This window comes from Aotus nancymaae, unplaced genomic scaffold (genome assembly GCF_030222135.1).
Source record: "Aotus nancymaae isolate 86718 unplaced genomic scaffold, 86718_ANA_hifiasm-v0.15.2.pri h1tg000009l, whole genome shotgun sequence".
NCBI lineage: Eukaryota > Metazoa > Chordata > Mammalia > Primates > Aotidae > Aotus > Aotus nancymaae.
The window spans coordinates 404,886-420,960 of NW_026988420.1; the positions used below are offsets into that span (position 1 = coordinate 404,886).

Sequence of the window (16,075 nt, forward strand, 5' to 3'; positions counted from 1 at the left end):
TTGTTGTGTATATTAAGGTTCATTGCTTTTTATTGCTGAGTAAAATTCTGTGGTATAAATGTGCCACAATTTGTTTGCCCGTTCATCAGTGGAAGTACATCTGAGTTTTTTGGTAGTTTCTGGCTATTACAAATAAAAGTTGCTGGAAACATGTGTGCACAAGTTTGTGTGTGAACGTAAGTTTTTACCTTTCTGGGATAAATGCTTAAAGGTACAGTTGCTGGATTGTATGGTAGTTACATGAGTATTTTAAGGAAACTGCCAAACTTGTCCAGCATGGATAAAAGGATTCTGAGGTCAAAAAAGTTTGACAGCACAGCTTTATACAAAAGCAGCTATCAAAGCTGATATGTGACATATACAGTGAGAGAATTTTCTTGTGTTCATATCAAGTAAAGAAACTTTTTTCCCTCGGCCCTTTGAAGATTAAAGGGAATATTGCCTTATTCTTTGTTCATTTGTAAATTAACTGGCTGGGTCCATATGTTAATTCCTTTAAGTGACACAAATACAGAATATTTCCTCATATATTAATATAGTTATATCTATCAGGACTCTTACATTTCAGGCTCATGTATGAGCCTGAGAATGATCTTTTTTAAATGCCTGTTATGTCCTAAGAAATGGGAATACAAAAGATTAAAAAGACTATTTTTACCCTCAAAGAGGAGGGGAGGCAGATGAGCAAACATGCACTGTAGGAATTGCTAAAAGGCAGATTTGTCTAAAGGGCAGCAGGAGCAGAAGGGAAGAGGGAGCCCTCAAGAGTAAGAGGAGACAGAATTTGAGCTGAAGCTAAGGAATGAGGAGGACGGGCCAGGAGGACTTGAGAGGAGGGAGGGTATTCTTAGACCCTGGTACCCATGAGTTAAGGGAACCACAAATGTTTCCTAACCTTCGGTAGTAACTCTTAGCTCATCGTCTTTTTCCCTGGGCTGAATCTCTTAGGGTAGGGCCAGTAAAGACCCTTTAAATCTGAGTCAGGGTAACATCAAAAGAAATGAACTGAATAATATATAGTTTTAGAGCATGCAAACTAATGGTGGAAAACCATAGTTCTTTTCTGAGAGTCTTTGTGGTATATCAGGATACTCTTTTAGAGTATCCACTAATGGTGGAAAACCATAGTTCTTTCTGAGAGTCTTTGTGGTATATCAGGATACTCTTATCCCTTAAACCAGGAAGATCAAGCATGTTAATCATAACTGGAATTAGGTAGTAAACTCCCTTCCCGTTGCACTGGCTATTTTTCAGTATTAAAATATATTATTTTAAATGTGTTATAATAATCCCAGCAAAGCTAACAGCTTCCTTCTCTTTACTATTCCAGGAATACTGTTAAACAGATTATACAGTTAGAAAAGATGTACAGTATGCTACATTTTATCTCTATATTTTAGGAAATGTTTGAGACTATTATTTATTTAACTTGTACTTTAATATATCACACTGCTCACAGATATATAATATCTGAAATCAAACATACATAAGCATGAGCGTATCCTCCTATATATGTAGATGTGGTTTTGTTTACCTAAACTTGCTAAGCGGAAGCTTTATTGTCACCCAGTTGGTCATTGAACATTTACTGGGCTCCTCCCCTGTGGGAGGGTCACTCTTAGAGCTGATAGTTTAGTGAGGGACCCCAGTATGAGAGTAGTGTAAGGCAGTATAGCCAGCTTGCACACAAAGCAGAAAGAGAAAGATCTGCCTGAGCTGGGAAAAGAGGGGTGGGATTGGGGCTTGGAGAAGTGAGATCAGGCTGCCTTTCTCCTTGCAAAACTCATACTCTAAAGCTTTCATGGTATATCTTCCCTCTTTCCTACTGTGTTATTCTGAAGCCAGAAGGAACTGGGTTTATCTTCCTTCTTTCTTACTAAGTAACTATATGCTATATGGTTTTGCACAAATAATAAAATCTGAACATTTGATTCTCTATTTTTAATAATAGATAACACTTACATTATACCTATGATTTGCCAGATACTGTTTTAAGCAATATATACATGCACTTAAGCAATATGTATATATTAACCCAGCTAATTTTTTTATTTTTTATTTTTATTTATCTTTTTGGTAGAGACAGAGTCCTACCATGTTGCCCAGGCTGGTCTCGAACTCCTGGACTGAAGCAGTCCTCCCACCTAAGCTTCCCAAAATGCTAGGATTACAGCTGTGAGCCTCTGCACCTGGCCTACTTAAAATTTTTTTTCCAACAAATACTTTAAATAAATAAAGCAAATACGTATATATGGTTGGAGAATTTTGTTATTGAAATAGAAATGCTAGTAGCCTTGACATGGTATATATATATATATATATATATATATAAACTTATTATTTACATTGACCCTTTGAGATAGACTACTGTTATTAAATGGGAACATGTTAATTTTCCTCATGAAAAGTTTTTTGATAAAATGAAAATAAAGAACTAAAGTTATTTAGAGATTTAGAAAGTAGCTAAAATATAATTGTCTTAAATACATTCTTAATCATTATGTGGGAGGCTAGAATTGCAGTATATTTTCTTGAGGAAAAGAAAAATTAGGATAAACACTATCACAAAGAGGAGTAAAAAATAAGTAATATTCTTGCTAATTGGTAATTTTTACTAATTCAGTAGGAAATAAGAATCTGTAGAAATTCCTTATTAAAATACCTAGCTTGAACCTGTCTGTCTGGCTGAGATACATGATCTTTGTCTCCTTAATCTCATGTACTTGCATTGACATGTTAAAAATTATGATGCTCAAAGGGAGAAGAACAGGCCCCATGAATTATAAAATGCAAGAAATACTTGCTTTCTTGATGTTGGTACTGAAAGTAGTTTAGATTGCAGGCTGCTAGTATTATTTTATTTATTTATTTATTTTTGAGACCAAGTTTCACTCTGTCACCCAGGCTGGAGTGCAGTGGTTTGATCTCTGCTCACCGTAACCTCCGCTGCTTCCTGGGTTCAAGTGATTCTCCTGCCTTAGCCTCCTGAGTAGCTGGGACTACAGGCATGTACCACCACAGCTGGCTAATTTTCTTATTTTTTGTAGAGACAGGGTCCTACCATGTTGCCCAGGCTGGTCTCAAATCCAGGACTCAAACAGTCCTCCCATCTCAGCCTCTAAAATGCTAGGATTACAGCTGTGAGCCTCTGTACCTGGCCTACTTAATTTTTTTCCAATAAATACTTTAAATAAATAAACAAGCAAACACATACATGTGATTGGAGAATTTTGTTATTGAAGTAGAAATGCTAATAGCCTTGACATGGTATATCCTACTCTTAGGGTTCTTGTGGCAGGCATGCTAAGTTCTAGAATTCCCCTGCCCTAAGTGTGTTTTCTTTGTCCGAAAGTTTTACCTGCTTCATATTCCCTGAATGTGCTATGCACCCTCAAGGCCCTGCAACTTAGCTGAGGCTTTTTTCTCACCCAAAATGCCCTTGTCCATTTTTTCTCTCTGGCTGATACTTCCTGTCACAACTCAGCAGTCCCATGTTTTTTTTTTCCCCTTTTGAAATTATTTCCAGCCACAAAGCCAGAGTTAGATGCCAGTTTTCTTCAGGATCCTCCATATTCTCTTATTATCCTGTGCCTAACTTTCTTAGAGCACTGACTACACTGAAGTTTAATAATGGGTTTTAACTGTCCTCTCCCTACCTCTTCTCTGTCAATGTTCAATGTTTGGTACATTCTAGAGGCTCTTCTGTAAATATTGACAGAAGAAGCAATACAGAGCTACTACCTTTGAAGTTGAATACTTAATCCATGATCATTCAGCAGCGGGAAGATGGAAACTGTTAGATGAGGGGAGCATTACCGGCTAGGCTTGCTGGTAGGCTTGCTGGCTAGGCTCCCTGGAGGAGGCTCTCGTAAGAGTTATATTGGAGGGCCGGGTGCGGCCACGTCTGCAATCCCCACACTTTGGGAGGATTACCTGAGGTAAGGAGTTTCAGACCAGCCTGGCCAACATGATAAAACCCCGTCTCTACTAAAAATACAAAAATAGCTGGGCATGGTGGCACATGCCTGTAATCCCAGCTACCTGGGAGGCTGAGGCAGGAGAATCTCTTGAACCTGGGAGGCAGAGGTTGCAGTGAGCCAAGATCGGGCCTCTGCACTCCAGCCTGAGCAACAGATCAAGACTCTGTCTCAAAAAAAAAACAAAACAAAAACAACTTATATTGGAGAGGACACGTGCACACACACATAGATTGCTGCTCTGAGTAAGCAAGCCCAAATTGAAGTATGGAATAATATGAGGTGGAATTGAAATGTATAACACATCTTATCTGATTAACTGAGTTACAGCAGGTTTTTTTCTTCCAATAGAATAAAATAGTATTGTACTTTGCAGAGTTTGCACTGTTATTTATATATGCTATGCAGATGTATCTTTCTATAATCTGTGTTACATATGGAGAGAGTATTCAAATCATACATATTTTGAAGTTCATTTTTCCTGTAGTGCTGAGAAAAGGTCTTTTTTTAAAAATTATTATACTTTAAGTTGTGGGATACATGTGCAGAACATGCAGGTTTGTTACATAGGTATACACCTTCCATGGTGGTTTGCTGCCCCCATCAACCGGTCATCTACATTAAGTATTACTCCTAATGCTATCCCTCCCCTCCCTCCCCACCCCCCGACAGGCCCCAGTGTGTGATGTTCCCCTCCCTGTGTCTATGTGTTCTCATTGTTCAGCTTGCATTCATGAGTGAGAACATGCGGTGTTTGGTTTTCTGTTCTGTTGTTAGTTGATTCTGAATTATCCTTGAGACTACATTTTAAAGACACAGTCTTTGGTATTATACTGTAAACACACAAAATCAATCAGAAGCAAAGAAGCATGTCTAGGATGACATGCAAATGTATTATATACCTCAAACAGCATTACTATTAGCACATAATGTAGATTAATTGGCTTTAAAACTACTCTCGAACATGACATATTTGGGGATTTCGGTCAGTAAAACAAATCGATTGATTTCTTATGTCACACTGTATAATATATGGTGTCTTTACCTTTCATCACAAGTGGTTTTTTCATCAAGGACTTGACAGTGGGGGCCAGGCACGGTAGCTCACACCTGTAATCCTAGCACTTTGGGAGGCTGAGATGGACTGATAACTTGAGTCCAGGAATTCAAGACCAGCCTCTGCAACATGGAAACCCCGTCTCTACAAAAAATTAGCAGGGCATGATGATGTGCACTTGTAGTCCCAGCTACTCAGAGGCTAAGTTGGGAGAGCTGCTTGATCCTAGGAGACAGAGGTTGCAGTGAGCTGAGATTGCACCACTGCACTCCAGACTGGGTGACAGAGCAAAACTCTGACTCAAAAAGCAAATAAATAAAATATTTTAAAATTATAATAAATAAAAAAGACCTTGGCAGTATGTCATTCTTCTTAGCCAACTGGAAAATTAATTTCATTTTTTGTGACTAATTTATTACCTGATTGAACCTTTAATTTTTTTACTATAAAAAGCTGACCAGTAATAATATATTGATACTTTTGAACTATCTTGATTGATATTAATTAACTTTTTTAATGTGTCTGTTTTGCTTATCTAGAAAAACATACCTTGACTTTAGTCAGATACATCCCTGTCTGTTAAAGGAAACCAAGCCTGAAGTGGAAGTCTAACACATGAGAACACAGAATTGATTCAAAATGGGAACAACAAGTGATGAGATGGTGTCTGTGGAACAGACTTCCTCCTCTTCTCTAAATCCCCTGTGTTTTGAATGTGGCCAACAGCACTGGACAAGAGAAAACCACTTATACAATTACCAGAATGAAGTGGATGATGACCTAGTCTGCCATATTTGCCTTCAGCCTCTGCTGCAACCACTAGACACCCCCTGTGGACATACATTCTGCTACAAGTGCCTGAGAAACTTTTTACAAGAGAAAGATTTCTGTCCATTGGACCGGAAAAGACTTCATTTTAAGTTGTGCAAGAAGTCTAGTATTCTAGTTCATAAACTCCTAGACAAATTGTTAGTTTTATGTCCATTTTCTTCAGTGTGCCAAGATGTAATGCAACGCTGTGATCTGGAGGCACATCTCAAAAACAGGTAAGCAAAAAATATAAAAGAAGTAACTCCACATGTTATAAGAAGGTGGTTCAAATGAACACAAAAACTTGATTAAAACAAAATGAACCAAAGCACTAGTAAGTAAATGGGCAAATCATGTACGGAAGAGATCCAATAAGTTGTATGGAACAGCATTTAACATTATTATTTATCAAAAACATGAATATAAAAACTGCAGTGAGGAAGTACTGTTTTATACCTATTAGTAGTTCCGCTGGTGTAATACAAAACTGATATATTCAAATGGGTGACAGGATATTATGATAGATTGTTTCTATAAGGCAATTCGGCAGTTTGTTTTTTAAAAACTTTATAAATGTAAATCTTTTATCTAGCTTATTATCCTAAGGAAATAATCTAAAAGAAGGAAAAATTGTATGTAAATATGTTCAATACAACATTATGTATAGTTTGGTCAATTGGAATCATTAAAAAGTAGGGAAGAGTTAAAAAATACTATGCACATAAACTCAATAGGATATTATACAGCCAATAAAAATCGTAATCTTGTTGCAGTATGGAAATAAGGACATGATTTTATTTGCTAAGAACTTGTAAAGATTCTGGGTTCAGGGACTAGATTGAACAAGAACTAGGAGTTGGAAGACTACATATTTAGTGGGGATTTCTGTTCTAATAAAAGCTTTTTGAAAGATTAAGGAATTTATTTAGCTATTTTGTGAGTTTTATAATTTGATTTTGGCAAAAGACCTGATCTTTAACTTAGGAAGAGTTAAAATATATGTCATTTGTGTAGAATCACATAAAATGTCAGAAATACTGATTTCTAAACTTCAAGTTAAGCCAGTTGTACAGTATAAATCTGCAGTAATCTTGCTTGATTGCTGTGAAAAACAATGCATAATACATCATACTGGATTTAGATGTAAGAGTGTAAATCTGATATAGAGTGGCTTGCTATTATACTCACACAGAAAATCATAGACTTGAAGGAGATTAATCCCTCTCATTTTATGAATGAGACTGAGTCACAAAGATAAGTTAGTTAACAGTATAAACTCAGCTTTAATATTCTTGTTTACTATTATAATAAAGCACGTTGACTCTATCATAGGTCAAGTCATGTTCTCTACTGCTGTGTAGTAGTCAGAGTTTCGTGTGCACATTGAATATACATGTTCATTCCATATCAATAAATTATTTTAAATATCAGAATTAATTGTATCATAAATTATTGATATTTCTAAATATCAGGGTTTTTTAAGACAGAAACAATGAAAGAAAAACCCAACATGTTATTAAAATGTTAGAAACATTTAGATTTATAGAGAAAGTGCTTAAATCGAAACTGTATTATCTAGAACTAGGAGCTAAGATAGAGTGGGATAGACAGACTTTTGAAAATGCATGTAATAATATAGCCTTACTTTTTTTTATATCTTCTGTAACTAGCAAGCATGGAATCTGAACATGATGGCAGAGGCCTCCTGGAAACTGACACTGGTCTTTTGAGTATACTTGTCTGGGTCAGGACTAGTTATGGCTGAAGAATATTTTAGACTTCTTACTTCTTTCAGTAGAACTGTTCTTTTTAGGGTATAGGCTTCTTTTCTAACTCTTATAAACATCAGTCATGAGATGTTAGAGAAACTGAATGGTCTGTTCAATTTGAGAGCTGAAAGATAACAGTTTCACAGATTTTTAGGAATATTACTTTAATATGCATTCAAGAATTTAATTTGCAGTTGAAGTATTACTAGTGTTTCTTATCAAATCATTAATAATGATAATGTAAAACCTTGGGAATTGAAAACTGTCCTTTCATGTACATGTTGGTAAAGGCTAAGCAGTTATATCCAGTTGAAGGTTTCATTTTCCAGGTGTGCTCATTAATATCAGAGTTACCAATTTTATCATTTCCAAGGTATCTTATACCTATAATATGAAAGATACAATGAAAAGATGGATGATTGGAAAAGGTCGTGATTTGCCTGATACAGACAGCTAAGAGTGATTATTGAGTATATGAAGATACAAAAATTATCAAATTTAATATGATTTTTATATGCCATTTGAACAGATAGTGATGAGCAGTTTGACCTTTCTCTATTCTTTTGAATAAGAACGTTGAAATTCAGGTAGAAATGTGTATTATACAACACTCAATCCTAAATAACATTGTTCGTTTGTTTATTCAGCAAATATTGATTATCTGTGATGTGCCAGATACTTTTCTAATTGTTAGTCTCTGAAAGTTAGAATCTAATGCTGGGTTGTAGATTCCTTTAGAAACAGAACCATGTCTTTACTAGTCTTTCAATTTATTTGCCCAAAGTTGACAGTCATCTAACGTTTGTCCAATTAAATTGTTGATGTATGTTCCAGTTATTCATTGCTGAGAAACTAACCACCCCAGACATAATGACATTAAACAGCATTTGTTGATTCTGTGAGTCAGGATGCAGACAGGATGCAACAGGGATGTCTTGTCTCTGCTGTTACAAGTGTGCCACAGCTGGGAAAGCGCTGAAAGCCAGGGACTGCAACAGTTGGAACTGGAGAGTCTACTTCCAAGTTGGTTTCTTCATTCACATTTCTGGCACCTTGATGGAAATGACTGGGTGCGTGGGACTTGTCAGCTGGAGAGGCTAAGGTAGCCTTTCCAGCAAGATAGCCCCAGAGTATTTAAAGTTCTTACATAGTGATTCAGTGTTCTAATAGGCTTCATGGCCTCGTATAATCTAGTCTTGAGGTTACCTGGCATCCCTTCTCTGTTGGAAGCAGTCCTCAACCCGCCCATATCCAAGGAAAGGGGACATAGGTTTCGCCTTATGATGGGAAGTCAAAAAATTTGCAGCCATATTCTAAAACCAACAAAAACCACCAAGAAGAATGATGTTGAGGTGCAGAATATGATTACTATGACTGTTTGTGGCTTCTCAGTGTAAAGTCTCACTTGTTTGTTAGGAATTGATAAGTCTGTAAGTTTCATTGAAGTTCATAGAATTTTAGCGTCAGCAACAATGAGTCATTGTGTAAAAGTTGTATGGCTGTCATGTGACTTTGCTCTTGAGCTTGGGTTTACAGGAATCTCTTAATTATTGGTAGAAATAGAGCATTAGCAGTAGTTGGCATAAATTTAATAATTTCACATTTAAGATCACCTTCCTATTTGAATGTAATTCTACACTTAACAAATGTGTTTCGATTTGAGAAGAGCAAACGTTTTTCTGCTATGGATAAAATATTTATGAAAGATTAATGTATTTTTAAATAAAATTACTATTTTTAACTGATTACATATTGAAACAAGAATTTTAAGAGACATGGACAGTCTCTATCTTTGAACAGAGAAATAAAGCCTTTGAAAAATATTCTACATATTGTAATAAATATGTCACATTTTAATTGTTACTTTGAAATTCTGCCAAGCAACATCAGCTATATAGCGTCCCTCCTACCCACTACCACTCATCTCCAACCCACCCTTAACAATTTAACATTTAAGCTTATGGTAATTTTAAGTGCTAATTGTTGTTGTTGTTTTTAAATTGTGTGTTTGTGTCCTAGTTTATGGCAAGATTTAGAATTACTTCTCTTTTCCTCTTAAAAGTTACAGTTTAATGCTATTATAAAAAATTTTCAATAGAAAACCTTTAAAGAAGCCTCTTTCCTTGCCGAGACCTTTTCTTCTTCATCAGATGGTTTTAAAACCTTAGGTTCAAGCTTGTTCAACTAGTGCTGCATGCAGCCTAGAAAGGTTTTTGGGATTTTTTTTTTTTTTTTTTTTTTTTTGAGACAGAGTCTCACTCTGTCACCAGGCACCAGGCTAGAGTGCAGTGGTGCGATTTCGGCTCACTGCAACCTCTGCCTCCCAGGTTCAAGCAATGCTCCTGCCTTAGCCTCCTGAGTAGCTGGGACTGTAGGCACACACCACCATGCCCAGCTAATTTTTGTATTTTAGTAGAGACGGGGTTTCACTGTGTTGGCCAGGATGGTCTTGATCTCTTGACCTCGTGATCTGCCTGCCTCAGCTTCCCAAAGTGCTGGGATTACAGGCATGAGCCACCATGCCCGCTGATTTTTTTTTTAAGCTCATCCGCTATCATTAGTATTAGTGTATTTTATATGTGGACCAAGATAATTCTTCCAGTGTGGCCCAGGGAAGCCAAAAGATTGGACACCCCTGCTTTAGATGATGGTCTAGGAAAAACTAAAGGAAAAAAAGGGTCAGGGTAGGCTGAGGCATGATTACACTTTTAAATTCACACTTTAACTTGGAGGGAAGTTTGTGTTTAGCACATTACTATCAGTATTGTTTTTTCATGTATAGTGTAAAAAAGCAGATACATATTTGCACATCATGTATATGATAATTGTCTAGTATCCAGAATACATAGAGAACTCTTACAAATGAAAACATAAATAATCTAATTTTAAATGGGCAAAGGATTTGAATAGATATTTCTCCAAAGATATTCAAATGGCCAAAACGCACATGACATGCTCAACATCATTAGTTCATTTTTATATTGGGTTATTTGTCTTTTTGCTAAGTTGTAAGAATTTTCTATGTGTTCTGGATACTAGACCCTTATCAGATACATGATTTGCATATATTTTCTCCCATTCTGTCAGTTGCCTTTTTCACTTTCCTATGTCCTTTAAAGAACAAATAACTAATTTTTATGAAGTTCATTGTTACTTGCTTGTGCTTTTGGTGTCATATATAAGAAAACATTGCCCAATTCAAGGTCACAAAAATTTACATGTATGTAACTCTAACTCTTCTTCTAAGAGTTTTCTGGTTTTATCTCTTATATTTTAGTTTTTGATCCATTTTGAATTAATTGCAATGGAAAATCATAATGTGTATTGTTTGTTGTTCAATCCTTTAAATTTTATTGAGGCTCCCTTTTTTTTTTTTTTTAAGATAGCATCTCGCTCTGTCACCCAGGCTAGAGTGAAGCAGTGCAATCTTGGCTCACTGCAACCTCCACCTCCTGTATTCAGGTGATTCTTGTGCCTCAGCCTTCTGAGTAGCTAGGACTACAGGCACGTGCCACCATGCCCAACTAATTTTTTTTTATATATATTTTTTGTAGAGATGGGGTCTTGCCATATTGCACTAGGCTTGCCTCAAACTCCTGAGCTCAGGTGATCCGCCACCTAGGCCTCCCAGAGTGCTAGGATTACAGGCATGAGCCACTGTGCATAGCTTGAGGCCTTTTTAAAAATGGCCTAGTACATGGTCTGTCTTGGAAAATGTCCTGTGTGTACTTGGGAATAATATGTATTCTGCTATTAATGGGTAGAGTGTTCCATATGTCTATTAGGTTTAATTGGTTTATAATGTTAAAGGGTCTATTTTGTGGTTCCATGTCTAGTTGTTCTACTGTCATCGAAAGTCGAGTATCAAAAGCTTTATTGCTAATTTGTCTATTTCTTTCTTTGTCATTTTTTACTTACGTCTTTTGGGGCTGCTGTTTATAATTGTCGTATCTTCTTGATATGTTTTTCTGTCTTTTGGTTTATGATTTCAAATCTGAAGGATGTCTGTTGTAGACAGTTGGACTATGTTCTTATAACCCATTCTGCCAGTCAGACTTTTTATTGGGATATTTAATTCATGTAATTCAATGTAATTACTGATAAGGTAGGCTTTATGTTTGCCATTTTGCTGTTTGTTTCTGTGTCTTATTTCTTTTTCTTCCATTTCTTCCATTTATGTTAAATATTTTTAATATGGTATTTTAGTTCCCCTGTCATTTCTTTTAATTAAAATTATTTTCTTAGTGGTTACCCTGGGGCTTACAATTAACATCCTAGTTTATAACAGTCTAGTTCAAATGAATACCAGCTTAATTTTCGCTGATGAATTAGTTAGGGATCTCTAAGGAAATAGAACCAATATATAAGGAATTGGCTGACGTGATTATGGAGTCTGAAAAATTACACATTCTGCCGTCTGCAAGCTGGCAACCCCAGAAAGTCAGTAGCATAATTCAGACCTTCTCAGTCAGAAGTTCTGAGAACCAGGAGAGCCAGTGATCCCAGTCTGAGGGCAGGAGATGAGATGTCACAGCTCAAGCAGTAAGGAGGAAAATAAGGAATGAATTTCTCCTTCCTCCACCCTCTAGGCACTGAAAGGATGGAATGATGCCCAACCACATTGGGGAGGGCAATCTACTTTATACTTTACTGAGTCCACTGATTCACATGCTATTCTCATCTAAAAACAGCCTCACAGACACACCCAGAAACAATGTTGAATCTGGATACCCCATGGCCCACTCAGTTGACACATAAAACTATCCATCACAACTAGTATACAAAAACTTCCATCCTCTCTCCCCTTCTGTGTGCTATTATTGTGTAAAGATACAAGTTTTATCTTTACACATTCTATGCCCATCAACACAGAATTATTGCTTTATGTGGTTTTTCTTTTAAATCAGATAGGAATAAAAGAATTACAAACCAAATAAAATAATTCATTTTTTCACATGAACTTGAGTTATTGTTTAGTGTCCTTTCACATCAGCCTTATGGACTTCTTTTAGTGTTTCTCGTAGGTTAAGCATGCTACCAACAAACATTTTGTTTTTACCTAGGAATATCTTAATTTACCTTTTATTTTTGAAATCTACTGGATATAGCCTTCTTGGTTGAGAGTTTTCTCCCCTTCTCTCCCTGCCCCTCCCTCAGAACTTTCATTATGTCATCCTACTGCCTTCTAGTCTCCATAGTTTCTGAAGAGAAATCATCAGATACTATTGAGGATCCTTTCCTTGTGATGAGCTGTTCTTCTTGCTGTTTTCAAGATTCCTTGTCTTTGACTTTCAACAGTTTTATTAAGAGATGTCTAAGTGTGAATATCTCCTAGTTTTCCTACTTAGAGTTTATTAAGTGTCTTGGATGTGTAGATAAATGTTTTTCATCAAATTGGGAAGATTTTGGTCATTATTTCTTCAAATATTCTTTCTGCTCCTTTAGCTCTCTCTCCTTTTGAAACTCCCATTATGTATGTTTATTCTCTTAATGGTGTCCCTCAAGACCCTGTGCTTTTTTTTTTTAGCTATTCTTTTCTGTTCCTCAGACTGGATAATCTCAGCCTATCTGCAAGGTTGCCTGTTCTTTCTTCCAATTCAGTTCTGCTGTTGAACTTCTAGTGAATTCCTTTTTTTTTTGTTTGTTTTCATTTTTGAAGACAGAGTTTTGCTCTTGTTGCCCAGACTGGAGTGCAATGGTGCAATCTTAGCTCACTGCAACCTCTGCCTTCCGGGTTCAAGTGATTCTCCTGCCTCAGCCTCCCAAGTAGCTGAGATTACAGGCGTGTGCCACTGCACCCGGCTAATTTTGTATTTTTAGTAGAGATCGAGTTTCACCATATTGGTCAGGCTGGTCTTGAAGAACTCCTGACCCCAAGTGATCTACCCGCCTCAGCCTCCCAAAGTGCTGGGATTAAAGCGCCCGGCTGTGTATTCTGTTTCATTAAACTTTTTGACTCCAGGATTTCTATTTAGTTCTTTATTATTACTTAATGTTTCTTTATTGATATTTTCTTTTTGGTAAGACATCATTCTCATATTTTTCTTTAGTTCTTTAGATATGTTTTCCTTTACTTCTTTGACTGTATCTAAAATAGATGATTTAAGTTATCGTCTGATAAAGCTAATACCTGGGCTTTCTTAGGGACAGTTTCTGTTGGCTGCTTTTTTTTCCCCCCCGTGAATGGACTGTACTTGCTTCTTTGCATGTCTCTTAATTTTGTATTGAACAGTGGACATTTTAAATAATATAATGTGGCAACTCAGAAAACTAGATTCTTCTCCTTCCTCAGACTTGTTGTTGTTTGTTTGCTACGTGACTCTTATGAACTAATCCTGTAAAAAAAAAAATCTCTGTTCATTTAGTATACTGGACAGCTAATAATTGGACAGAGAATTCTTTAAATACCTGAGATAAAAAATCTCCCCATCTTTGATAGGGACTCTATGTGCACGGTGGGGCATGCCATACCTTCAACACTCAGACAGTTGACAACTCCACCTTAGTCTTCATTTCCTGCCTTCACAGAGCTTCAGGATCAGCTAGAAGTGAGAGTTTAGGCCTTCGTGGGTTTTTGCTGTGCACACAGCCCTGAACATAGCTGAACCTCTGTGGATATTTCATTCCCTGGCTCTTCCTTTTAAACATTCTGGTTAGCTTTTTATTTGCGTTCAGGTAGCCACAGTCTTCAACAGTTACCTCTGATTTTTTTTTAACAAATGCCCTCAATGAAAAGGAAGTTTGCCCTGGGTAAGACAGACACACAGTCATGTAGGAAGCAAGTCAGGGAAAAAAAGAAGAAAAAAGACAAGCACACAAGGGGAACCATAGACAGGTCAGTTAATAACAGATCTCTGGGAATGGGGCTGTGAAGGCTCTCCAGTCTGCTCTTCCAGTGTCCGTCAGCCTCCTGATTTCCACTGTGATGTGGGCTATTGCTTTTCCAATATGCTGGGGAGGTGAGGATGGGAATAGGGTAAACTCAAATGCTACAAAGCTCTCTGTTTTTACTGAGAGTAGGCCATTTTTCTTGAACAAATGTTCTCCCAATTGCTATAATTCTTTGACTAATTTCCAGAATTCAGAAATGGTTGATTCTGACAATTTCTTCCAGTGTAATCATTGCCTTTATGGAGGAGAGACTTTTCAGATATTCTTAATTTACCATTTTCACTGACATGATTTGAATTAATTTTTTCCTAGCTATTTTTATCATTTTTCTTGATTCTAAGGTGCTCACATTCTTTCAGCTTCATTAAATACCTGGCATTGTGCAATGTTTAGTATGCATTGTTTTGTTTCTACTGCACTACCACCACCCCTACTACTAATACTAATACTACTGACAGTAATACAGTGTGTTGTTAGACCACATGCTTCCTAGTGTGAACGAGCTCATATGCAGTTGTTATCAGAGAATGTTGTCATTGTAGCATAAATCAAATTAGTCCATATGTAATTTTTTTTTTATGAGGAGAGCGAGAATATTGGAAATAGAAGAACAACCCTCAGCAGAAAAGGAAAAATCCCTATTTGGGTCTTGGCTGCTACAGAGGCATTTTGGTTTTATTTCAAGAAAATTAAAAAACACACCAACATGTTCAGATCCGTCCCTTGGGAGGTGCAGCCCTCAGCTACCGGCAGGTTGCACTGCCTCTGCAGCCCACTGTCTCAGAGCTCCACTTCTGTCTGCATAGTCTGAGCAATGTGCCTATCTCAGTCTAACTGAGTGTCATATGCTTTTCTATTCTATTGTTTTTATTTTTGATGTCCTCTGTAGTAGTCTCCTGCCACATTGAGTTACCTGCCTGAATAAACCAAGTCACCTTCCCCAGTGCAGTTTCAGTTTGTGTTCTTAAATGCTCCATTTCCAAAGGTGGATTACGTTTTTGTTTTTTGATTTCTGTTTTTTAATGATCACTAAGACCCTTCTAGCCCCAACAGTCTGTGATTGTGTTTCTAGGTACAAGTTTTTAGAAGAAATTCAATTTATATTTTCCCAAGGCCTAGAAAAAGAACAACATATGAATGAATTTAGTATGATACACTGGCAAGAACAGAAGCTAGAAGCCTTTGAAATCAGATCTGAGTTTGTTTGGATTATGGCTCTGCAATTTAATAGCTGTGTAATGTTGGCTTAGTTGGTTAAATCTCAAGTTTCCCATTTGTTAAATGGGGATAACAGAGTGATTATGAGGATTTAATGAAATAATGTATATAAAGATTGTTACCTAAGTGATTGGCACAAAATAGGCACTCCACAAATGTTAAGTTTTTCCTTTCTCTTTCAGTTCCAAATATTTGCAACTTGAGGGATGATGGCTCTGAGCTGTCTGAGCTTTTTTTCTGTCCAAGCCTGCTCTGATCTAGTCATTCCCTAATAGTTTTTTAAAAATATAGCTTTATTGAGATGTATTTCACATATCATAAAATTCACCTGTTTTCACATAAAAAATTCACCT

General features: G+C 36.7%; 1 protein-coding gene across 1 annotated transcript in view; it reads left to right on the forward strand.

The window, feature by feature from the left end:
• LNX2 (ligand of numb-protein X 2) overlaps positions 1 to 16,075 on the forward strand; it is a 62,149-nt gene that overhangs the window by 20,930 nt on the left and 25,144 nt on the right. The window contains exon 2 of the mRNA XM_012471077.2: positions 5,574 to 6,080. Within this exon, the coding sequence (XP_012326500.2) occupies positions 5,674 to 6,080 (407 nt within the window). The 5' untranslated portion in view covers positions 5,574 to 5,673. The remainder of the gene's footprint in view (positions 1 to 5,573; positions 6,081 to 16,075) is intronic.